The 26,671-nt window shown below is 43.1% G+C and overlaps 1 protein-coding gene across 3 annotated transcripts in view; it reads left to right on the top strand.

Annotated features, from left to right (window-relative positions):
* Window positions 1-26,671, top strand: part of ULK4 (unc-51 like kinase 4) — a 1,062,038-nt gene that overhangs the window by 79,201 nt on the left and 956,166 nt on the right. For all 3 annotated transcript variants that reach the window (XM_073550092.1, XM_073550091.1, XM_073550093.1), the window contains exon 17: window positions 4,926-5,004. In XM_073550092.1, coding sequence (XP_073406193.1) covers window positions 4,926-5,004 — 79 coding nt within the window. The remainder of the gene's footprint in view (window positions 1-4,925; window positions 5,005-26,671) is intronic.

Below are 26,671 nucleotides of genomic sequence, written 5' to 3'. Positions count from 1 at the left end.
CAATCTTGAAGACCAGAGAATTGTCAGAAAGGGTCATTACGACACTACAGAAAGGCAGAACAAACTCTGTATATCAGACGATATGGAAGATCTTTATCTCATGGAGTGTACCCGGACAACCTAACCCACACCAACTGAACTTATCACGGATCCTGGATTTTCTGCAAGAAGGGCTAGAGAAGGGTCTCAGACCTACCACCCTCAAAGTCCAGGTGGTGGCTCTAAGCTCATATTTAGACCAGACTTTAGCCGACCACTGATGGTTTAGAAGGTTTATGACAGCAGCATCTCACATATGTCCAAGAGCTACAAATTTGGTACCATCCTGGGACCTCAATGTGGTCCTGAAGGTACTCGCACTATTACCTTTTGAGCCCTTGTCATCCCTAGACGTAGACACTCTCCTGGAAAGTAGCCTTGGTAGCAATAAATACAGCCAGGAGAATGGGTGAATTACAAGCTCTCTCGATCAACGAACATTACATGAAAATCTTACAGGACCGACTTGTTCTGCTACTGGATCCGTCATTTCTTCCCAAAGTGATCTCAGACTTTCACAAGTCTCAGGAGATAATTCTTTCCTCCTTCTATCAAGAGCCGGGAAATAAGGAAGAAGAGCAGCTTCACACGTTTGACGTTCAGCGAACGGTACTCCATTATCTTCAGGTGACAGAAAAAACAAGGCAGGATGAAAACTGTTGGTTCACCTTAGAGCAGGGCTGTGGAGTTGGTAAGCCAAACCTGCGACTCCGACTCCTCAATTTCTCTTACACCGACTCCAACTCCGACTCCACGACTCCGACTCCCACACATATTGCTTATATTTAAGTGAAAAATTTATTGTAGTACAATGTGAACCTCAGACATTTAATCATTTTTATGATCCAATAATCAAGATATTTAGATAGAACAGAATATATATTGGTGTACTACCCGGTTTTCATTCTTTTTGGTACAGATACGTTATGGATAGACAGATATGGATAAATGGATAGAGCAGATTTCTAATCTGCTTTTGCTATTGAGAACATTATCTATGAGCTCAAAAACCTTTCAGGTGATGCAGTTTTTTAAAAAGATGATCAACTTTTGCAGCTGAAAAACATATCCTCAAAAAACACAGGAAAAACGCTGTGTGTGAATGTAGCCTTAGATCAGGAATATAACAGCCATTTATAGGACATTTCATAACTTTCCCAAACTCCTATGAAAAAATATTCAGCACATCCTGCATTGAATTACTGTACCTAATTTATTATATATTTTAGGAGTCGGTCCATTTTATACCGACTCCGACTCCACCAAAATGAGCACCGACTCCGACTCCACGACTCCGACTCCACAGCCCTGCCTTAGAGGACAAAAAGAGGGGAAGAAGACTTCCAGATCCACGATCGCTAACTGGATCAGGAGAGTAATCGCTGAGGTATATCACGTCCAGTGCCTTTTACCGCAAGAGAAATTTACGGCTCACCCTACCAGAGCAACATCTGTCTCCTGGGCCAATAAAGCCAGTGCTTCCATCGAGCAGATATGCAGAACTGCTACCTGGTCCTCGGTCCATACGTTCTCCAAGCATTACAGGCTAGACCTGATGCCTGAAAAGGACTTGGCCCTCTGGAGAAAAGTCCTCCAAGCTATTGTCCCTCGCTAAATAATTACTCTTGGGTACTTCTCCAGTGTGCTGTCGTGGAGGGTAACTAGAGAAAATAGAATTAGACTTACCGGTAATTCCGTTTCTAGTAACCCACCATGACAGCATGGGTAGATCCCTCCCTTTTGCTTAATTTTTCGTTCTTCTCAGATAAAGAGAATAAAATATAATTTGAAGCATTCCTTCTCCTGTGGTCCATTACAGTGGAGAAAAAAAAAATGTTTCCCTTGCTGATTTTGTAAGTTTGCCCACTGACAAAGACATGAACAGTCTATAATTTTAAGGATAGGTTAATTTTAACATTGAGACATGTAATATCAAAAATAAAATCTAGAAAATGATATTCTATAATATATATATATATATATATATATATATATATATATATATATATATATATATATATATATATTATATATGTGTATGTATTTGCATTTTGCAGTGAGAAATAAGTATACTACTCAAAAAAAAAATAAAGGGAACACATCCTAGTACATTGTGTTTGGTTAAGTGTTCCCTTTATTTTTTGGAACAGTATATTTGATCCCTTTGGCAAACAAGACTTAATACTTGGTGGCAAAACCCTTGTTGGCAAGCACAGCAGTCGGATGTTTTTGTAGTTGATGATGAGGTTTGCACACATCAGGAGGAATTTTTTGTTCCACTCCTCTTTGCAGATGATCTCTAAATCATTAAGATTTTGAGACTGTCACTTGGCAACTCGGAGCTTCAACTCCCTCCATAAGTTTTCAATGGAATTAAGGTCTGCAGACTGACTAGGCCACTCCATGACCTTAATGTGCTTCTTTTTGAGCCACTCCTTTGTTGCCTTAGCTGTATGTTTTGGGTCATTGTCTTGCTGGAAGACCCAGCCACGACCCATTTTTAATGTCCTGGCGGAGAGAAGTAGGTTGTCACTCAGGATTTTAAGGTGCATGGCTTCATCCATTCTCCCATTGATGTGGTAAAGTAGTCCTGTGCCCTTAGCAGAGAAACAACCCCAAAACATAATGTTTACACCTCCATGATAGACATTGGAGACCGTGTTCTTTGGGTAACAGGCATCATTTCTCTTCCTCCAAACACGGCGACTTGAGTTAATGCCAAAGGCTTTGTACTTCACCACAGGGGGCGTGGCTTCGTCACCACATGGCTACGATCACTCTGATTGGCTGTTTCACATTTCTGAGCCCTTCTGTGCGCCCAAACAGTGGTTCCTCCCCACATATGGGGTATCGGTGTACTCAGGACAAACTGGACAACAACTTTTGTGGTCGAATTTCTCATGTTAGCCATGTGAAAATAAGAAATAACTTGCTAAATAATCATTTTTGAGGAAAAAAAAAATTTTTTTTATTTTCACTGCTCTGCGTTATAAACTTTTGTGAAGCTCTTGGAGGTTCAAAGTGCTCACTACACATCTAGATAAGTTCCTTATCGGGTTTAGTTTCCATAATGGTGTCACTTGTGGGGGGTTTTCACTGTTTAGGCACACAGGGGCTCTCCAAACGCGACAAGGTGTCCGATAACGATTGGAGCTAATTTTCCATTCAAAAAGTCAAATGGCGCTCCTTCCCTTCCGGACCCTGCCGTGCGCCCAAACAGTGGTTTATGACCACATATGAGGTATCGGTGTACTCAGGAGAAATTGCCCCACAAATTTTAGGATCCATTTTATCCTTTTGCCCATGTGAAAATGAAAAAACTGAGACTAAAATAAAATTTTTGTGAAAAAAAAAAAAAAAAACAGTACTTTTTTTTTTACGGATCAATTTGTGAAGCACCTGGGGGTTCAAAGTGATCACTATGCATCTAGATAAGTTCCTTGGGGGGGTCTAGTTTCCAAAATGGAGTCACTTGTGGGGGATCTCCAATGTTTAGGCACACAGGGACTCTCCAAACGCGACATGGCAACCGTTAAATATTCCAGTATATTTTCCATTTAAAAAGTCAAATGGTGCTCCTTCCCTTCCGAGCCCTGCCGTGCGCCCGAACAATGGTTTATGACGACATATGAGGTATCGCTGTGCTCACTAGAAATTGCCCAACAAATTATAGGATCCATTTTATCCTGTTACCCATGTGAAAATGAAAAAATTGATGATAAAAGAAAATTTTTGTTGGAAAAATTAAAATGTCCGTTTTTTCCTTCCACGTTGCTTTAGTTCCTGTGAAGCACCTGAAGGGTTAATAATCTTCTTGAATGTAGTTTTGAGCACCTTGAGGGGTGCAGTTTTTAGATTGGTGTCACTTTTGGGTATTTTCTGCCATATATAGACCCCTCAAAGTGACTTCAAATGTGATGTGGTCCCTAAAAAAAAATGGTTTTGTAAATTTTGTTATAAAAATGAGAAATCACTGGTCAACTTTTAACCCTTATAACTTCCTAACAAAAAAAAATTTTGTTTCCAAAATTGTTCTGATGTAAAGTAGACATGTGGGAAATGTTATTTAGCAACTATTTTGTGTCACATAATTCTCTGGTTTAACAGAATAAAAGTTTGAAAATTGCAAAATTTTCGCCAAATTTCTGATTTTTTCACAAATAAACGTAAAAATTATCGACCTAAATTTGCCACACATGAAGCCCAATATGTCACGAAAAAACAATCTCAGAATCGCTAGGATGCGTTGAAGCGTTCTGGAGTTATTACCTCATAAAGGGACACTGGACAGAATTGCAAAAAATGGCCTGGTCATTAAGGTCAAAATAGGCTTGGTCATGAAGGGGTTAAGTAGATGCTTCATTACCAAAGATGGGGTCTTGATATGAACGTTGTGACACTGCACGTGCTGTTTCCTGACAAAGCTGGAAATATGAGAGTAAAGGAAGTATGAGAATAAAGTCCTAGTTTTTCAAATATTTTGTTACCATTTTTACTTACCGTAATTTGTATATCATTAGCATGCCTGTCAATCCTGTGATTTCCATAATTCCATAACTTTTTTGTTGTTGAAATTTCAATGTTGAGGAGTTAAAGAGCAGTTCCATGAAACAATAAAATAAAAACCTTGCTGTATTAAATGGGTGCAGTTTAGTAGTGTTGGGGGACCTGACCCTGTTCCCTGTAATACTTTGTTTTCTTGTTGGTTTCCCAGTATGTTACACCATGTTGCATTGCTTCCGGATTCATCTTTCTTGTTTCCCATTACGTAGAATTATTATGAACCGTTATGTTAAGTGCAGCATGTTATTCTATCATGGAGTAGTCTTTCCTTACTGACCTTACTAATTGTTGTCAGTAAGCTATTTTTGTCTTTATTTTCACAGACGTGCGAAGGGGGTGAGGGTCATTGGCTTATTGGCTGCGCACACATCCGAGCTTACAGAAAATGTCCCTGTGATAGAGGTAAATTTCATTTTCAAAGATAACCGTTGATTTAATTATGACCTTTTACAAAGAGAAATTCTATCTTCCAAGAATAATAATTTCAAGAACTAATATTAAGAAATGGAAAACAGTAGCTGTCTTATAATTCTCATCATTGAAGGACCACAGGTACGAGGCGTTCTATCGAGTACTAGGCAATCTTTGCACCAGATCTTCAGGACCTACATTAGGCGTAGCACTTGTTCTAAGCTTTCGTATAATACCTTTTGCAACCTGGAAACCATCTTCAAGCAGAGTACCTTATTGACTATTTTCGTCTTAAAGTGGTTGTGTCAAATTGTTTAATTGGGAGTATTGCAAAGTGCTTGTAAAAACCATCAGCTTTGTAATGTGCCTTCTCTTAAAATCCTCACCGTTCCCAAAAAAATGGTGTAATTTTTAATTCTATAGTTTACATTGTCTAGGTTACCAGTTACCTCTGCAGACTGAGTGGCTGGGTTACCTAGCTAAGGAGCATGCTCTCCTTGTAGGCTCTCTGCTTTAGAACCTGCTTGCGGCGCTCTGGAGCTGTCTGGATTACTGGATTCTACCAGCTTCAGTCCACTTGGTTTTCTCCCATGCTATAGAGGCAAAGCTGCCTCTGTAAGGCTTCTTTTACACTTAGTGTTTTTTGCGGGCCTTTTTAGCGGGCCATATTGCCGTGATTTTCACAGTCTCCCGCAAAAACAGGCTGCAAAAAACCTCAGATCGCCGTTTTTCCCTGTTTTGACAAATTGGTGGGGAAAAATACGGCAATCCGCAAATACGGTGTATCGCAAAAATAAGCTACCTTTGTTTTTGCGGCACCATTGAATTCTATTGTGTCCGTGAGCCGTGAAAAATACCGAGAAAGCTCGATATTCTTTCACGGCCGTATATGTGGCTGCACGGTACTCCGATCATTTTTTTCAGGCCAATTTTGCGGCCCCATAGAAATCTATTGGGGCTGCAAAAACGGCCTGCAAAAACACGGGAAGTGTAAAGGAAGCCTTAGCAGCCTGGGAAGGCGCTCAGATTGGTCCGGCTGCTCAGCCATGCTGCTGGTCTAACGTGTCCATCTTCTGGAGTACACTGACACCACCAAACAGGAAATAAGGAGGCGGAGGAGTGGTGTACTCCTGAAAGGGGAGCACTAGAACATTAATTATTGTGTGTGTGTGAATACTTGGGGCTGAACTCATTAACGAAACGTGATGCCCCCGAAGTCTAAAACGTCTGATCCAATCCCTCCAGTGGTTATGCACATGTTAAAGAGGACATGTCTGTTTTAATAAATATTTGTGTTCCCAACATTTTTCGAGCTTCTTTCCTATTACTTTTGCATTATGTTGTTCCTCCTGAATATTTCTGAATTACTTGAAAAACTGGTCTTTAATAAAGGGGTGTGTCCTTGCACTGGTACCATTGATTAGACCGTGTCAGACTGTCTACAGACAAACCCGCGATTAGTAACACCCAGCTGTCAATTTATTCCTCCACTTTTAGGAGGAGTAAATGGAAGAGCACAATGAGTAGTTTTAAGAGAAGCTGCTCCAGACCAAACAATTACAATTGTATAATAAAACAGACGCCAGGAGAGGTGACAGGTTCCTTTTTAATGAGCAAGGTAGTGGAAGTAACAATAGTTCAGAGCTACAGTCACAATTTTGCAAGCCTCAGATGAAATCTCCCTGCATATCTTGCTGGCTCAGCTTCTGCAGAGAGATGATTTGGTTTCTAGAGAGTGTCATCTTTATATCAGACAATGTACGATTATCTGATATTGGAGAGCGTCCTCTCCCACGTCATTATAGTAGCTTGGGTAATCTGTATGTGTCCGCTGACAAGCATTTCGACTGTTTCCATTTACATCTAGCAGAAAAGTGACTAACAGAAGAAGAATGTTCCCAGGACTGTGGGATTTGTGGTTAGAGCTCTGCACTGATACAGACTTTGACGTGGGACCTTTGGAAAATACATACTGTATTTTTTAAGTAGATTGGTTATACATTTAAAGGGGACCTTGTTACAAGAAGAAAGTACATTTTAATCAATAGATCTTGGATTAATAATAAGTTCCACAATTGGATATGTTTAAAAAAAAATGTCACTGTGCTGAGATAATTCATTTTTCCACTGATGTGTACTGTGTAATGGCCGTGTCTAACTGTACAGGAATATGGTCTGATCATACCACAGCTCCTGGGCATGGGAGGACACAATAGAGAGGATACAGGCAGGCCAGCAGTGGCCACAAAGGGAATGTCTGTATCCTCTCTTCTGTTTCCTCCCCTGCCCAGGAGCTGTAGTAAGATCAGACCATGTTCCTGTACGGTTAGACATAGCCATTACACAGTACACAACGGGGTCACATTTATAAGATTAGCTCAGCACAGGAATATGTTTAACACATTAAATGGTGAAACTTTTTATTTCAAGATTTCAAGATCTATTGATTAAAATTAACTTTTTTTTGTATTCCTAATTTTTTCTTTTATCTGCAATACACTATGCTAGAGTTGTTTCAGTGCCCAGTCTATGTAGTTTTAATTTTATTTTTTAGTTATTAAATTTGTATTCATTAACCTTCTGACTGAGCACTCCTACCTGTTAGCCGCAGGCGTTCTTAATGACAGCAGGGCCACCACCCCTCCACAGAGATATAGATTTCAGTGTAAGGAGAGGATTTACATAGGTTCCCATACAGATGAAGACTTTAGTCTAAGTGAGGATTGGCATTAAGTTGGGGTCCTGGAATACGAGAAACGCCTTACTGTGGCTTCCAGGTACACATAAATTGACCATTTTATGCGCTAAGCTTTCTCAATTTTGCATATATCTGGTGCTGTAATGCAATTCATTTTTCATATTTCATGTTTGCATGCTATGGCTCTACAGTGTGCTTCCTTTTTTGTTTGTATGTATTTTTAAAAGCTTCTTTTAACTGTTTCTCTGCAAGAACTGTACACTATAGGCGGTTAAACAGAGTATGGGTATGCCCCTGACTAAACCACTCAACTCGCCACCCTTGTACGCAAACGGGGGATTTCCCATACCCTGAGTGCATGAATGTAGACCTTGCCAAGCAGCAGTTGAAAAGATCTTCTAAAGGAGCATAGTGTTTTGGTAGATAATAAGAAAAAAATGAGTTAATGAAGTATATTTAAAAAATTCAGAACTATGCAATGCCCGGAGGATAAATGCATTGAAAAACAATTACGCTTTAACGTGGTCAAGATCTCTCGTTGTCAGAGTTGTCAACTTGATTTTTTATTTTTTCTGGTTGACTTATTAAAAATTCAGACTGGCAATATTTTTTATGGGTACATTGGAAAACCATATTTTAATATTCTGATAAGTGATACAAGTCTACAGCCCCTAATTCTGTTATGAAGACATCATCTGTATTCACTGAAGCTTGTGAAATGATAACAGTTAAAATAATTTAAGTTTCTTCAGTTTCTAAAAAAATCACAGACACCTTACAATTTTTTTTTTTTACAGAGAGGGCAATAAAGTGCCTTATTTCTACAGACTAACCTGTAATTTTCTGGACAGTTGTAACTTAATGCTTGTTCTCATGCAATGGGTGTCTTCATTGTTTTCTTTTGTTGGAGAAAAACATAATGTCCGGGCCACATTGTGAACACAAGTGCAGGACTGCAGATGCAGTTATAGTACGGTCTTGTAACCAACTTTCTGTTAGGCGTGGGGTTCCTGCAGCTGTACAGCAGGAATCCGGAGCCATGCAGCCAGCGGTCTCCCATTCCCCTCCGACCTCTCAGGGACCTGCACAGCAATCTCGGCGATCCAGACGCCCTGCTCAGACCAGTTCTCTGTGTCTGGTTGTTGCTGCCACCTCTGGACCAGCAAGAGTAGCACAGCCTGCTCTGCAGCAAGCCATTCCAGAGGCTAAGTCCTCTCGCCGCGCTACTGGGCATGCTCACAAGACGATCTCCCAGTGGAGATCGAGAGTCACGTGCTCAGGTCCTTCTCCTGATCTGATTGGTCCATCTCAGAGATCTGGAAGGTCCCAGAAGCGCACGGCTATAAAGGCCATAAAAGGCCCGCATGGCCGCTCGGCCATGCGCTAGTATAGACTCTAATTGCTATCTTTGTGAATGATGATGAATGCATGTGCCTGCGAGACTCATTAAGATCCCCTCCCTCTGATATTACGTGTGTGGATAGGGACTAAGTCATAGAGTCAGCGCCAGTCAGTGGCGCGCAACAGGCCAACGTTCACATCTTACAGCACTAGCATCCGACAGTGCGCCCCCTCTTGGGCATTGTCGTGCGGCGGCTGAGTCGGTCGCTGCGCTGCAGTCAGCAGCACTTTTTGGCGTCCGCGGTAGCGACGCCGCACGCACGGTAGGTCTAGACGGACATTGGCCCTGAGTCTTGGGCCTAGTCCTGTGACCGTATACTGTGTGTGCACACCGCTGAGACCTTTGCACGGTGGACCCCGGGCGGCGAACACACTTTCTGTTATTTAATATTTAGTGCGTTCCGCTGTCCCTAACACTTTCTCATCACAAGTGTAGGACAGATTATTCTCCCCTGGTAGGAAACGATAAAGACTCTTATTGAATGGCAGCAAGCAGAGATCTTAAAACCCTTAAAGGAAATCTGTCACCCTTTTTTGCCAGCTGCCGGCATTGCCATCAGGGGTTTATCTACAGCATTCTGTAAAGCTGTAGATAAACCCCCGATGTAACCTGAAAAATAAGAAAAACACATTAGATTATTCTCACCTGGGGGGCGGTCCGGTCCGATGGTTGTCCGGTCCGGCTCCTCCCATCTTCATATGATGCCGTCCTCTTCTTCCCTTCCTGTAGTAGCTCCGGCGCAAGCGCATGGCTCTGCCCTGTTGAGGGCAGAGCAGTGCGCCTGCGCCGGAGCCACGACAGGAAGTGAAGAAGAGGACGGCATCGTATGTAGATGGGAGGAACCGGACCGCGACACCCATTGGACCGGACCGCCCCCTCCGGTGAGTATAATCTAACGTGTTTTCTCTTTCCCCCATGACGGCACCACGGAGAGAGAGGGATCCGCCCTCAGAGACAGGAAACCTACAGATGAAAAAGGCAGTACCTCTCTCCCACATCAGTTGGTTTCCTGTCCCTGACGGGGACAGCACGTACCTGGAAGTTGTCGCAGGATTCCGGGGACCGATCCAGACTGGCAATAAGGCAGTGGGGCTCCCTGCCTCGGCTGGGTCCAGGCCTTGAACAGGCTCCCCCCCGAAGCACCACCATCAGGGTCGGCGGGCCTTGAGGGTGAGTGGGGAGAGGCAGTGAAGAATCCAGGAAGTCTGCCGATCTCGGGAAAAAAGGGGAAAAAGAAAGAAAAAAAAAAAAAGGGGGGCCTCCTGCAGTATAGTGACGGCGGTCACTACAGGAGAGCTCAGCTGATCTGATAAGGGGCTGGGCAGGTGGCGGCGGTCACCAAGGGCCATACAGCAGAGCCTGCCATACCCGGGACGGAGGGGGGCCACCGAGAGCCGGGAAGCGGGCAGGCCTCTGCAGCAAACAGCGGGGGCGGCGGCGGGCACCGGAGCCAGGTGTGCAGCACCGGGAGGCCGCAGGAAACCGGCGCCGGACACGCGGTACACCGGAGGATGGGGGCGGTCGCACCATGTCAGCTCCCTTAAGGGAAAGGGAGGCGCGGTGCACCACTGGGTGATCGCGCGGTGTGCATGCGCGAGACTTCCGGCTTGGCGCAGGGATCCCTGGGAAGGGGGCAGCAGCGCGAAATTAAAAAAAAAAAATGATGAGGCTTTAAAAAGCACGCTGAAAGAGAAGGAAGCGGTCACCATGAGTGGGAAACCGCAGTAGGAGAAGGAGACACGGAGGCGGTCCCCGAAGCAGGGACCACAGCAAATGCTGGAACAGCGCCAACAGCGCCAGCGCGACTCTTCCCAGCAGCGCAGCAGCAGCGGTCACACAAGATCGCGGCACAGCCAAAGCTCCACCATGGCAGCACAGCCAGAAGTGGATTCAGCAGTGGAGATAATCCCTACGCCCGAGACGGTATCGTTCGTTCCACAGGAGGGTGAGTGATCTCCTTGAATGCCGTCTGCTAATTTGCGACTATTAATTTTTCTTTTTCAGGGGCGTAAATGCACTACCAAATCTAAACACTTGGTATGTGCTATATGCACGGAGGAACTACCCCCTAAATGGGAGAAAAACCTCTGTGCGGCTTGCATAGAGCAGACAATACAAGAGGAATCCCCAGGGTCTGCCTTAGACCTCAAAGCATTAATAAAAACTCAGATCAGATCGAAGACGCCCTTAAGGGCGCTAGGACCTCAAAGAAGAAACGCCGGTCCAGGCATAGATCCCCAGAGTCGAGCATCAGTGAGTCGGGAAGCGAACTATCCGACTCAAGTGATTCATCATCCTCCCAATCCTCTTTGTCATCCTCAGAAGGGGGACGCAGCTGCTTTCCCATTGAGGAGACGGACGCCCTGGTAAAGGCCGTGAGGACAACTATGGGGCTAGAAGACGAACGCCCCAAGAAAACAGCCCAAGATATAATGTTCGGAGGGCTAGAGCAAAAGAAACGGAGGGCTTTCCCGGTTAATGAGAAAATCCACTCCCTCATCAAGCGGGAGTGAAAAAAGCCAGACAAAAAAGTCCCCTTTGACGACCCGGCCTACTCCTTTTGGAACAAAGCTCCTAAATTTAGATGTAGCGGTCGCAAAAGCCTCTAAAAAGTTTGCCCTGCCCTTCAAAGACATGGGCACCCTGAAGGACCCAATGGATAAGAAGGCTGAAACTTTTTTAAAAAGCGCTTGGGAAGCAGCAGGAGGGGGGCTAAAACCAGCCATAGCAGCCACATGTACGGCACGGGCCCTGATGGTATGGCTGGACCATTTAGATTCTCAAATAAAGGAGAAGGTCCCGAGGGAAATAATACAGAGGTCAGTTTCCGTAATGAAGGGAGCAGCAGCGTTTCTGGCGGATGCGTCGGTAGACTCAACCAGACTGGCAGCCAGGACAGCGGCCTTTTCAAATGCCGAAAGACGCTCCTTATAGCTGAAATGCTAGCCGGGAGATTTGCAGACAAAAGCCAAATTGTGCGCAATCCCGTGCGAGGGGGAATTCTTAGACATCTTAGACAAGGCCGGGGACAAGAAAAAATCCTTTCCCGGGTTCCCCAGCCAGTCATACAAACGACCTTTTCGGAATAGATGGTTTATGCGGCGGAAGCCCCCAATAGGGAACAAAGAAGGTTGGGAGGACAGAAGGAACAAGAGTAAAGGCTTTATGTTTAACAAACCCCCCGACAACAAGAAGCCACAATGAAGGTACTTCCCGGGTCGGGGGAAGATTATCATACTTTCTCCATGCCTGGGAGAAAGTATCCGCGAGTTCTTGGATACTGGACATTATAAAGGAAGGTCTGAGGCTAAAATTCATTTGCCTCCCAAACAGCTCTTTCGTAATAACCCCTCAAAGGACATCAAAAGAGCAGCTTGCTCTACAACAAGAAATAGCGAACCTAAGGGAGAAAAACGTGTTACAAGAAGTCCCCTACCAAGACAGGGCAAAGGCTTCTACTCCCGTCTTTTCCTTCGCAAGAAACCAGACGGTTCGTACAGGGTGATCATAAATCTGAAAAGGCTGAACAAATTTCTAGAATTTCAGCACTTCAAAATGGAGACGATAAAATCTTGTATAAAAATGCTTCCCCCAGCTTGCTTCATGGCCGTATTAGACTTGAGGGACGCATATTATCATGTGCCTATCCACAGAGCCCACAGGAAATGCCTCAGAGTGGCGGTGACGATTCAGGGGGAGTTAAAACATTATCAGTTCAGAGCCCTCCCCTTAGGGCTAGCCATTGCTCCAATGGTATTTACAAAGGTCATGTCAGAGGTAATGGCCCACATAAGAGAGCAAAACATTCTGATAGTCCCATACCTGGACGATCTCTTAATAATAAGGGTCACCGCTCACCACTGCATACAACAGTTGGACTTTAGTCATGAGGTCCCTACTGAGTCTAGGGTGGATGCTGAACTTACCAAAGTCCAAACTCGTACCAAGTCAGGTACAAGAGTATTTGGGAATAACACTGGATTCAATCGAACAGAAATGTTATCTGCCGCAGGCAAAGGTTCAAAAATGACACAAATGGCGTCACAAATGATAGCCTCCCCAAACACTACCCTGAGAAAAGCGATGTCACTGTTAGGATCCATGACAGCCTGCATGCCAGCAGTTCAGTGGGCTCAGAGCCATACTCGAGACTTACAATGGGAAATATTAAACGCAAACACTTCGCTACACGAGAATTTAGACATGCAGTTAAACATCTCACCAGAGACAAAACATTCCTTAACGTGGTGGACAATTCCAGCCAACCTAGTCAAGGGGGTTCCTTGGACATTGCCTGCGACAAAGATCCTAACTACAGACGCAAGCCCCTGGGGGTGGGGTGCACATCTAGACAACCAACCAGGGGGGCACCAGATCTCGACCACTGATGGAGGTAACAAAATCCATCTTCTACCTGGCAGAGCACAATCTACAGTCCCTGACAGCCCTTCACATAAAAGGTGCAGAAAATCGAACGGCAGACTTTTTAAGCAGAACACGTCTAAAACAGGGGGAGTGGGAACTAAGCCAGCTAATCTTCAACCAGATCGTGAAACTCTGGGGCCGGCCACATATAGACTTATTTGCGAACAGTCAGAACCGGAAGCTTGAAACCTTCTGCTCAATCGATCCCCGGGGGGGCCCAGTAGCGCTAGACGCTTTCACGATACCCTGGGGTTATCAGCTGGCCTACGCCTTCCCACCAATATCTCTCATCCCCTTAGTACTGAGGAAAATACGGGAAGACAAGGCAATGGTAGTGGTAATAGCGCCCTTCTGGCCACGGAGAATTTGGTTCTCCTGGCGGAGAAGAATGTCCGTAACGGATCCCTGGGTTCTACCAGAAACTCCAGACCTGCTATCCCAGGGACCAGTGTATCACCCCCACATAAAAAATCTACACATGACAGCTTGGCTTTTGAGAGGGAGCTTCTAAGTAACAAGGGCTTCTCGTCATACTTGGTATCCACACTACTACAAAGTAGAAAGCCAGTAACCACCAAATCATATGGCAAAGTGTGGAAGAAGTTCATGTCAGTGTCAGGCTCTTACCCAACGGGCGAAATCCCTGTAGCCAAGATTCTGTAATTTCTACAGAGGGTGTTGGAAAAGGGGTTAGCAACCAGCACCTTAAAAGTACAGGTGGCGGCCTTGGGAGCTCTGTGACCTAGCCAAAAATAGATGGATTATGAGATTCATTAGAGCCTCAAGTAGATCCAGGCCGATCCCTCTACACACCACCCCCCCCCCCTCCCGGGATCTAAACCTGGTGCTAAACGCACTAACCAAATCTCCCTTCGAACCCCTAGCGGAGGCTGTCTTAAAAATATTGTCACTTAAGACTTCCCTCCTCGTAGCCTTAACTTCTGCCCGCCGTATTAGTAACAACATCACAAAACAATCACTTACCTCAGGGAGACCAGTCAAAGAAAACACTGCGGCAGCCGGCAAAGGCGCTCAATCAGTGAAATCCTAGGTGCAATGCTCCCTGGGAAATACAAATATGCAAAGAAAGCCCGTGGAGCCTCATTTAAGAGTCTCAAACACGGGACTAGCCAGATCTTCCTCCAGGGAAGGACCCAGCCAAGGGGTGGCTCCTTTCGGAAACCACCATTACCACCATATTAAGTGGCCCTTTAAGTCAATATCCAGCTCTTTACGAGTTTACAGATATGACAAGGGAAATACCAAGGCCAGGTATCCATCCACAAACAGCTGTTTCGGGGTGTTGCCCCTCATCAGTGTGGAGTAGGATTCTGGCTAGGTGGGAGCAATGCCTAGTAGACCAACATCACAAAACAATCACTGACCTCAGGGAGACCAGTCAAAGAAAACACTGCTGCAGCCGGCAAAGGCGCTCAATCAATGAAATCCTAGGTGCAATGCTCCCTGGGAAATATAAATATGCAAATAAATCCCGTGGAGCCTCATTTAAGAGTCTCAAACACGGGACTAGCCAGATCTTCCTCCAGGGAAGGACCCAGCCAAGGGGTGGCTCCTTTCGGAAACCACCATTACCACCATGTTAAGTGGCCCTTAATATGGTAGTAAGTGTTTTTTCTTTGACTGGTCTCCCTGAGGTCAGTGATTTTTTCGTGATGTTGGTCTACTATGCATTGCTCCCACCTAGCCAGAATCCTACGCCACACTGATGAGGGGCAGCACCCCGAAACAGCTGTCTGTGGATGGATACCTGGCCTTGGTATTTCCCTTGTCATATCTGTAAACTCGTAAAGAGCTGGATATTGACTTAAAGGGCCACTTTATATTGTGGTAATGGTGGTTTCCGAAAGGAGCCACCCCTTGGCTGGGTCCTTCCCTGGAGGAAAATCTGGCTAGTCCCGTGTTTGAGACTCTTAAATGAGGCTCCACGGGCTTTATTTGCATACGCCGTATTAGTGACATGCAAGCTCTGTCTGCCCACGCACCCTTCACGCAAATTCTGGATGATAGAGTAATTCTTAAAATCCACCCAGCATATCTCCCCAAGGTGTCGTCACAGTTTCATAGGACCCAGGAAATTTCCCTATCCTCTTTCTGCCCCAATCCCAAAAACAAAACAGAAGAGGTGTTGCACACTTTAGATGTAAAAAGATGCCTGGTCCAATATTTAACAACCACGAGGGAGTTTAGGAAGGATAGGGCTTTGTTTGCTTTCAGGGTCCTCGGAAGGGTCAAAAAGCATCGAAGGCCACACTAGCGAGGTGGATAAGAGAAGCCTTCACCCTATCCTACTCCTCTTGCGGGGCTGCCATATCGGAGGACGTAAGGGCCCACTCAACCAGGGCAGTGGCATCATCCTGGGCAGAGAAAGCCGGCGCCTCAATAGATCAGATATGTAGAGCTGCCACTTGGTCTTCCCCCTCTACATTTTTCAAACAATACCGTCTAGACTTGACCTCCTCTTCAGATCTCACCTTTGGGAAAAGGGTTCTGGAGGCGGTGGTCCCTCTCTAGATGTACAATCTTTGTAATTCTCTCCGTGGTGCCGTCATGGGGGAAAGAGAAAATCGTAGTTACTTACCGATAACGGTATTTCTCTGATCCCATGACGGCACCTGTACATCCCCTCCCTTTCACACACACAGGTGTGCACATAAGAGTGAGTTAGTTAGCGTTAGTACTTAGCCACGCGGTGCCTTTGTTAAGCTTAATTTGATTAATGTTGGATTTTTTTTTATAACAGTTTGAGTTGCAGCTGAGAGTTCTGTGTAATGCTCTGTAAACCAACTGATGTGGGAGAGAGGTACCGCCTTTTTCATCTGTAGGTTTCCTGTCCCTGAGGGCAGATCCCTCTCTCTCCGTGGTGCCGTCATGGGATCAGAGAAATACCGTTATCGGTAAGTAACTACGATTTTTCTTATCTTTCAAGTTACATCGGGGGTTTATCTACCTACAGCATTATAGAATGCTGTAGATAAGCCCCTGATGTTAATGCCGGCAGCTGATAGGGCAAAAAAAGTGTGACAGATTACCTTTAAATAATTGATACGGACATTTTATTGGAAAGTTGTCTAACATTTTATTAAACAAAAAATAACCTTTATGTCCTGAAACTGAAAAATTACTTCAATTTCTTAATAATGTGCAAAAAATATTTGACTATACACAGAAAAAACCTTAAAGTTAAAAATACAGGAAGTAAAAAAAAAAATAAAGTTAAAGGTAATAGAAATAAATTGAAAATACGATAGATTTTACATTTGCTGAAATAAAGCTGATGTTAGAAGTGAAGCTTTCTTTTTAAGACCTGTGAAGTCAATCTCCAATCCTGGAAACCATGTGGATAGTTTTTTTATTTTTCTGAATGTCTTCTGTTTGAGTATTTAGGTATTTTGCTGGCATTTCATGATACATCCATCTTAAGCAGATTTGGCTATAAAGTGCTCTCAGCATGAAAGTGATTAATCATTTTCCAGTCTCGTATACTGTAACTCCAGAAAATTCCATGTTTAAGATTTAGTTGTCACATATGCTGTGAGTATATGCCGATTTGAGGGCTTTAGGAACTCAAGACGATGTGATACTACTCTGATTGCATATATTTCTGACTTTCGAAAAGGGATTGGGCACGTCATAAAAAACATTTTTTAAAGCCCTTAATCTGTTAAGTGTGGCGCAGTAAACTGAAAATCCCCTCAGACTTTACTCCAGCTGCTTGTTTGACAGCCCCAACTGGCCATCTATGGAATGTAGAAGCAGAGTCAAGACACTTGTCACGTCCTCCGTAGGAAACAAGATGGCTAGGTTGTCGCTAGACTTTATTTTTTTTTTTCACATGTGCTCAATAGTTGGATTAATGGCTGTTGCCTTTTACAGTGAAGTAAGTAAGTATGGTATTTGATCCCTTGCTGATTTTGTAAGTTTGCCCACTGACAAACTTACAAAATCAGCAAGGGATCAAATACCATACTTACTTACTTCATAATTTTCAGATTCAGATTTTGTAAGTTTGCCCACTGACAAACTTACAAAATCTGAATCTGAAAATTATGAACAGTCTATAATTTATTGCTAGGTTAATGTTGCCAAGCATCAGCCTCAAAATCTTAATGATTTAGAGATGATCTGCAAAGAGGAGTGGACCAAAATTCCTCCTGACGTGTGCAAACCTCATCAACTACAAAAACGTCTGACTGCTGTGCTTGCCAACAAGGGTTTTGCCACCAAGTATTAAGTCTTGTTTGCCATAGGGATCAAATACTTATTTCTCACTGCAAAATGCAAATGAATATAATTTATACAATGTGATTATTTTCTGAATTTTATTTTTGATATTCTATTTCTCAGTGTTAATATTAACCTACCCTTAAAGTTATAGACTTCATGTCTTTGTCAGTGGGCAAACTTTCAAAATCAGCATGGGATCAAATAATTATTTCCTTCACGATATATAAGTGCTATAAGAAAATTTATACCGAGAAAAGGAAAATTATATATTGAAACAAAACAATTAGTAAAAATGTATCAGATCTGTTCCATAGCTAAGACTTTTAGGTGAACGAGTATTCAGTTTGAGAGCCCAAAAGGCTTTGCACAGTCAGCTCCTTTACATTGGGTTTCTTGCAGCCTTTTTTATACCAAAGACTGTCATTGTTGCAATATCAACCTGTCTCCGGGTTTACCACAGCAGAGTGGAGTCACAAGATGGCAGCGTCTGATTTCTCCTACTCCTGCACTGATTAGAAGTACTTCTCCTTCATATTAAGTGGTGTAAATTTATTTTAGCAGTGCAGGGGTTAATGTGCTTAGTTGAGTGCTCCTGGAAGCTTTCTTGTGTTAAGGCTCTAAGCTGTGCTCTGTTAGCCACTGCCATCTCCAATATAATGTGGGCCCTGCTCGACTGCCAGTCATAACCACTTCCAAGTAATGGTTCCATACTCCTACCCTGTATAAACTAGAGCGCATAGGGGTGGAGTGCAATCGTCCACTGACAGATATGCTCATCCTGTCAGTGACACGCACAGAACTTCCGGTTTCGGCATACGCACTACGGATGGAACACAGAGTGACACAATTCCTGCTTCTGGAAGGCACGGCCGCGTCATATCTGGCTATACCACTTCCGGTCACCTCGCCACACACCGGTAACGCCTCCTATCCGCACTAAACATGCATATACCCGGCGAGACCATCACTATACCCACGACGAGCGGCGGACACGGCGTCTGGATTCAATTTCACACATCCCCATCACGTGAAGATTAGGTACTGAAACATATTATGTGCAAGTTTAATATTGATAGTCGTTAACCATAGACCTGACCCCAGGTAAAAAAAAAAAAAAAAAAATCTTTTCACAGAAGACACTGATGTTACTTGGCCAGTCATAACGGCGTCTCAGGTAGGCACTCCCAGATTTCAGTCCAGCATTTAATTTTTTTGGACAACTAAGATCTTATATAATTAGCGACATACATGTGCTGTCTGTCCTATAGGACAAGTCCTGCAACAGAATTCCTTACCATCAAGCAGCCTTCCTTCCCTACCCCTTGTTTTGTCTAGGAACGTTACAGAATGATCAGTATATTTTTCTTGCCCCCTGATAGGGGCAGTCACATTGTTTGACCTTTTAATATTTGAATGTTCACTGCATACATACCTAATCTAAAATATGACTGATAAGTCTATTGATGTATATACTTTATTTAATTTTCGATATACATGTGCGTTTATCTCTGCCATAGTATACTGAGGAAGGTCCAAGGGACCGAAACGTCTTGTTATATACTACTCACTTTGGACTGCATTAAAAAACTTTCTATGCGTCATTTTACTGAGTGCCAAGTTTATTTACAATCTCTTTAGGTATGGCCACTAAGGGGTTAAAAGCATCACAAAAAAATGAATGAAACCAAAACCTACATGTCCAATGTCTTTATTAAACAAATATATAAATACACGTAACACAAGCTATGAGAAAATGCTAAAAACACTCTATTAAAACAGAGAGGACTGTGCGGCCATTAGAAAACAGGCTAAATATAATTAATGCAGTATGACCCATAATATGTTTAGGATAACAAAGGTATGAAATGCAAGTCAGAACCCCACAATCAATGATATGAATTGGTTTAAACTGATATCGGGCAAACAACCCAAAACACTAGTCTGCAAATGGAGTATCTGGTATGGCTTCTTATCTGTAAATCACGTGGCAAGATTGACTAAAAGGTCGACATTAACTTTTAGAATTGTTACGTCCAATAGGTGGCACTAAAGATCCTGTCGTCTTTCTATCTGAAGAGGCTATTTAGATATTAAAAAAAAATATATATATATATATATATATATATTTCCAAATTCACCCCTCCACACTTATTCGGTCCTTACCCAACCGCCTCCAAGACTTCTCCCGAATAGCCCCCATCCTTTGGAATTCTTTGCCCCAACACGTCCGGCTATCAACCACACTCGGATCCTTCAGACCGAACCTGAAAACCCATCTCTTCAAGAAAGCTTACAGCCTGCAATGATCCCCGCTGCCCCCTCACCACTACTGAAGCCACCGCCTCACCATCACTGGAGTTGCTGCAACCCCCCAACCTACTTTCTCCTTCCCCACCATCCTGTAGAATGTAAGCCCGAAAGGCAAGGGTCCTCTCTCCCCTCTATATCAGTCTGTGATTGTTAGTTTGTTTACTGTAAGTGATATCTGTAATTTGTATGTAACCCCTTCTCATGTACACCACCATGGAATCGATGGCACTATATAAATAAAAATAATAATATATGTACACAAAGATGACCTGTAAACCAACTGAATCTCACAAGAGTAGAAATGCCAACCATAAGCTATGTCTACCAAACACACTGTCTATTACCCTAATGTGTGTTTCGCATTCTGCTTTGTCCGGGGGATCTTGGACAGTGATAGTTGGCAGTTTAAATAGTGCCCATTGACCTATTGTAAAGTTCTATCCAGGTCAGCTATCTGGTGCATGTCCGAGGTCACGTCCAATAGCTAATAACCACATTGTTGTCTACATTAAAGGGAGAAAGTAAGATGTCAGCCTAGACATGTTGCAGGATAACCGATCAATGAAAGAGAACATCTAATCACCAAACCACTAAATATGACAAATGGAGTGCGGATTTTACACTGGCATTGTGGCCTACTGAACTCTGAGAATTTTGACTCCATTTACTGACCAGTATATGGTCATGCATAAATGCATGGAGAGAAATGCAAAAAGCTATGATACAGTAACAAAGTGAAATAAAATTAAGATATGTACATAATTAAATAATAATACCAACATTTATAACTTGTGCCCTAAAAGTTGAACTCGCTGCCTGAAATTCACAATATGTAATTGGTTAGTGCGAAAATGATAAAGCAATTGTAAATACATACATGTTCCACTATGAGTGTGCAACTTACAAAAGTGAATGTGTACAGTGGGCACATCACATGGCTACTATCCGGTGCTTCCTATGGGCAGCGTGCTTGCGCTCTATGCTGCTTACACAGCACATGGACTGGCAGTTGGGGGAAATGTGAGGAACTTTGCAGTTTATTGTAACACAAGAAATATGAATGAAACGTATATTTCTTTAAGCTGAAAACCTCTTTTAATGATAGTGTGAAACATCCAAGGAGGACATTGCTTCTCAGAGGTTTCAATTGCTGATGGTTTCCTCAAAGATCCAAATTTGAGTAACTAACTTTATCATATTGCATATTCCCAGTGCCTTCTGGGATAAGTGAAGAGTCTCCGCGAGCTCAACGATCACAGGGTTTTGGCCGTTGCAGCTGAAAAGAGGAAATCGTAAAACCAGGGGAAGAGTCTTGAGGAGATCATTTGCATATTCCCAGTGCCTTCTGGGATAAGTTCCGCAAGCTCAACGATCACTGGGTTTTGGCCGTTGCAGCTGAAAAGAGGAAATCGGAAAACCAAGGGAAGAGTCTTGAGGAGATCATTGCATATTCCCAGTGCCTTCTGGGATAAGTGAAGAGTCTCCGCGAGCTCAACGATCACAGGGTTTTGGCCATTGCAGCTGAAAAGAGGAAATCGGAAAACCAGGGGAAAAGTCTTGAGGAGATCATTTGCATATTCCCAGTGCCTTCTGGGATAAGTGAAGAGTCTCCGCGAGATTTTGGCTCATCTTTCATCGTTTTTAAGAAATCTCAATATGGAAGAGGCCAGGAGCCATTTGGTGAGCTGCATTTCTTGCTACATGTTCACAGACTTACCAGTGGAAAAGCCAAACTTCACTTGCCACAAATGCAAGCTTGTGTCCCTGTTGGAGGAAAAGTTGCAAAATCTCGGAGAGGTTAGCTACGTTGAAGATCATTAAGGAAGGTGAAGAGTTCTTAGACAGAGGAGAATTATCTCTTCATGTTACAGAAAGAGAAGAAATTCGAAGTGCACCTGAAGAAACAGAGGAATGGAGAAATGTGACCCAGAGAAGCAGGAGGATCGGGAGGCAGTCAGCACCCATACTTCTCAGGAACCAGTACCAGGCTCTCACGCAGGAAAACGATGAAGAAATACATCAGGATAAGACTTTGCCCACAAACAGCAACCTTGTACGCCCTCAGAGTCCTCCTGGATGGAGAAAGAAAAATGTTGTGAAGAAGAAACGGAGAGTGGTGGTCATGGGGGATTCCCTGTTGAGAGGAACAGAGGCCGCTATCTGCAGACCGGATATAACTTCAATAGAAATGTGCTGTCTTCCAGGTGCAAAAATTAAAGACGTGTCTGACAGGATATCAGGACTCTTCAGACCTACAGATGACTACCCATTCCTGCTACTACATGTGGGGACAAATGACACCGCAATAAACGACCTGGAAACCATCTGCAGAGACTTTGAAGACTTAGGCAAGAAAGTGAAAGAACTGGGAGTGCAGGTGGTCTTCTCTTCCATCCTCCCAGTGGATGGCCATGGAACAAGGAGGTGGAATAAGATTCTGCAGGTGAACAACTGGCTACGTCGATGGTGCCGTCAGCAACGATTTGGATTTATGGATCACAGAGTGAATTACCTTTACAATGGACTACTTGCTAGAGATGGGGTGCACCTTACGAAGACTGGAAAGCATGTATTTGGAAGTCGCCTTGCTACACTTGTAAGGAGAGCTTTAAACTAGAACACCATGGGAAGGGAAGCAAAAGACCAGAAAAAGCCATACACCTGACAAATGCTATTGAGAACTCTGCTATTAGAAGTGGAAAGGAAGAACAAAGACAAAAGAATCTAATTAATAAAAATATTGGAGAAAGAGAAACCAATCACAAACTAAAATGTTTCTATACAAATGCACAAAGCATGGGCAACAAACAAGGAGAACCGGAACTACTAACACAGGAAAAGAAATATGATGTCATTGGAATCACTGAAACTTGGTGGGACAATACACATGATTGGAATACAAGACTAGAAGGATACAACTTATTTGCATGAAACAGACTGGATAAACGAGGAGGTGTCGCATTGTATGTTAGAACCGCGTATATCTGCACAGAGATTGAAGCTTCAGAGACTGGGAGTTCTGTGGAAACTGGGTAAGAATACAAGGACAGAACAATGGAAAGGACACCATTGTAGGCATTTACTACAGGCTGCCTGTGCAAGCTGAAGATATGGATGAACTCTTTATGCATCAAATGGCCTAGTTCTCCAAAAAATATGACATAGTTGTGATGGGAGATTTCAACTATCCAGACATTTGTTGGGAATCTCTCAGGCAAAACTAACAGGTCAAGGAAATTCTTATCCTCTCTTGCTGACAACTTTATCTTCCAAATGGTAGGGGAGAAAACAAGGAGAACTGCTACCTTGGATCTAATCCTTATAAACAGGGAGGAAATGGTTGAGGAGGTAAAAGTGGCTGGGACCCTAGGAGTTAGCGACCATGCTATTTTAGAATTTTGGATAACTAGAGGAGGAAGACCTGTGAAGACTCAGACGTCAAGGTTAGATTTCAGAAAGGCAGATTTTAAGGGATTCAGAAAGAGAATTGGAGGGATCCAATGGCTGGATATCCTTAAAGACAAAAATGTCCAGGAAGGAGGTGAAATCTTGAAAAATGAAATTCTCAAAGCACAATTGTTAACAATTCCGAAAAGAGGGAAGAATAGGAAGCATTTAAGGAAGCCAGGATGGATGAACACAGAACTTAAGCACATGCTAAAAAGGAAGAAATAAATATTTATAAAATGGAAAGAGGTAGGCATATCTAAAGAAGAATATAATGCTGTCTGCAGAACCTGCAGGGCACAAATAAGATTACTAAAGCTGACAATGAATTGAGGCTTGCAAGAGATGTCAAAAGCAATAATAAAGGATTTTGGGGATATGTCAAAAGTAAAAGAAAAGTCAAAGATGCTATAGGATTTTTACAGGATGAAAATGATGAAATGGTAAGACAGGATGTTGAGAAGGCCGAACTTTTAAATTCCTATTTTGCATCTGTTTTCTCTCAGAAAGGAAATGTAACATCAACTGTTCTTCACTGTCCTATTAAGGGAATAGAAGAATCCAGGATATCTATAAACAGAAAAATAGTGAGGAAACACTTAGCTAACCTAAATGAATTCAAGTCTCCAGGTCCAGATGAATTACACCCCAGAGTACTGAAGGAGATAGCAGAAGAAATTTTTGAACCCCTCTCCATAATCTTTGAAAATTCTTGGAGAACAGGAGAAGTGCCAGAAGACTGTAGAAGAGCAAATGTTGTTCCTATCTTCAAAAAGGGGAAGAAGGTGGACTCAGGCAACTATAGGCCGGTGTGTCTGAATTCTTATACCAGGAAAGATCTTTGAACAAATTATTAAACAACATGTATGTCAGTACCTGGATAAGAATGAAGTGATTAAACAGTCAGCATGGGTTTGTAACTAATAAGTCATGTCAGACTAATTTAATTTCCTTCTATGACAGAATCACTGATTGGGTGGATCAAGGAAATGCTGTAGATATAGTATATCTTGACTTCAGCAAAGCATTTGACAAAGTCTCTCATACAATCCTTATTGAAAAAATGACTAAGTATGGAATGGACAAGGCAACTGTTAGGTGGATTCATAACTGGCTTAGTGATTGGACCCAAAGAGTGGTCGTAAATGGCTGCACATCCAGTTGGAAGAATGTCTCAAGTGGGGTACCACAGGGCTCTGTCCTGGGCCCTGTATTGTTGAACATCTTAATCAACGATTTAGATGAAGGAATTGAGGGTAAACTGATTACATTTGCTGATGACACAAAGCTAGGAGGGATAGATAATACTAGAGAAGAGAGATAGAGGATTCAAAAAGATATAAATAAACTGGAGAAGTGGGCAGCAACTAACAGAATGGTTTTTAACAGGGAAAAATGCAAAGTACTACATCTGGGCAATAAAAATGAAAAAAGCATATACAGAATGGGAGGAATAGGCCTAAGCAACAGCACATGTGAAAAAGACTTGGGTATACTAATAGATCACAGACTGAATATGAGTCAACAGTGTGATGCAGCAGCAAAAAAGGCAAATGCAATTCTAGGATGTATTAACAGAAACATACAGTCTAGATCACGTGAAGTCATTATTTCCCTCTACTCCTCTTTGGTCAGACCTCATCTGGAATATTGTGTCCAGTTTTGGGCACCACATTTTAAACAAGACATCAGCAAACTGGAGCAAGTTCAGAAAAGAGCAACCAGAATGGTGACTGGTCTGCAAACCCTGTCTTATGAGGAAAGGTTGCAGGATTTGGGATTGTTTAGTTTCCAAAAGAGAAGACTGAGAGGAGACTTAATAGCTGTTTACAAATATCTAAAGGGCTGTCACATTGTAGAAGGATCAACTTTATTCTCATTTTCACAAGGAAAGACTAGAAGCAATAGGATGAAACTGAATGGGAGGAGACACAGATTAGATATTAGAAAAAACTTTTTTACAGAGTGATCAATGAGTGGAACAGGCTGCCACGAGACGTGGTGAGTTCTCCTTCAATGGAAGTCTTCAAACAGAGGCTGGACAGACATCTGACTGGGATGATTTAGCAAATCCTGCTTTGAGCAGGGGGTTAGACCAGATGGCCCAGGAGGTCCCTTCCAACTCTACGATTCTATGATCATATACTAGCTGAAGAGCCCGGCGCTGCCCGGGCATAGTAACTAACTGTGGTTGGTTATAACAAATTATAATTATCCTCCATCCCATAGTCCCATGTCCATTTACCCATCATACATATCCACCATCCCATAGGCCTGTGCCCATATACCAATCATACATATCCTCCATCCCATAGTCCCATGCCCATATACCCATCATACATATCCTCCATCCCATAGTCCCGTGCCCATATTCCCGTCATACATATCCGCCATCGCATTGTCCCGTGCCCATATACCCGTCATACATATTCTCCATCCCATAGTCCAGTGCCCATATACCCATCACACATCCTCCATCTCATCGTCCCATGCCCATATACCCATTATGACATCTCTATAACCATGGCAACCGTTATGACATAACCGTCACCATTGCAACCTATTAAGACATCATCGTCACCATGGCAGCCATAGTGACAGCATCTTCGCCATTGCAACCTTTTATGACATTAGCGTCGCCAATGCAACCATTATGACATCATAATGAGGGGAAGGGCTTGATACACACACACTTTTTCCCCATTATGTAGATAGGGCAAAATTGTTTGGTGAATTGGAACGCTCGGGGTTAAAATTTCGCCTCACAACATAGCCTATGACGCTCTCGGGGTCCAGACTTGTGACTGTCCCAAATTTTGTGGCTGTAGCTGCGACGGTGCGGATGCCAATCCTGGACACGGACACACACACACACACCCACATTGAGCTTTATATATTAGATTAGTCAGCTACTTTAAAAGAACAGTTGACTAAGGGCTTTTGCCAAGTGTATATCATACGTGAATGTAAAATGTGTCCAACCTCATTAAATACTCACAGTATATCCAGTTTGATTTCTGGCTAATATTGGTCTTGACTAGAGATGAGCGAATTTGTTCGGTTTCTGTCCCCGAATCTGATTTTGACATATTCGGGCTATATTCGGACACTGTTCATGCCAAATGTATGTC

The sequence above is a fragment of the Dendrobates tinctorius genome, unplaced genomic scaffold (assembly GCF_039654945.1).
Source record: "Dendrobates tinctorius isolate UK_male_01 unplaced genomic scaffold, ASM3965494v1 ptg000162l, whole genome shotgun sequence".
Taxonomy (NCBI): Eukaryota; Metazoa; Chordata; class Amphibia; order Anura; family Dendrobatidae; genus Dendrobates; species Dendrobates tinctorius.
Note: the sequence above shows the minus strand (reverse complement) of the source record. Positions and strands in the feature narration are given on the sequence as shown.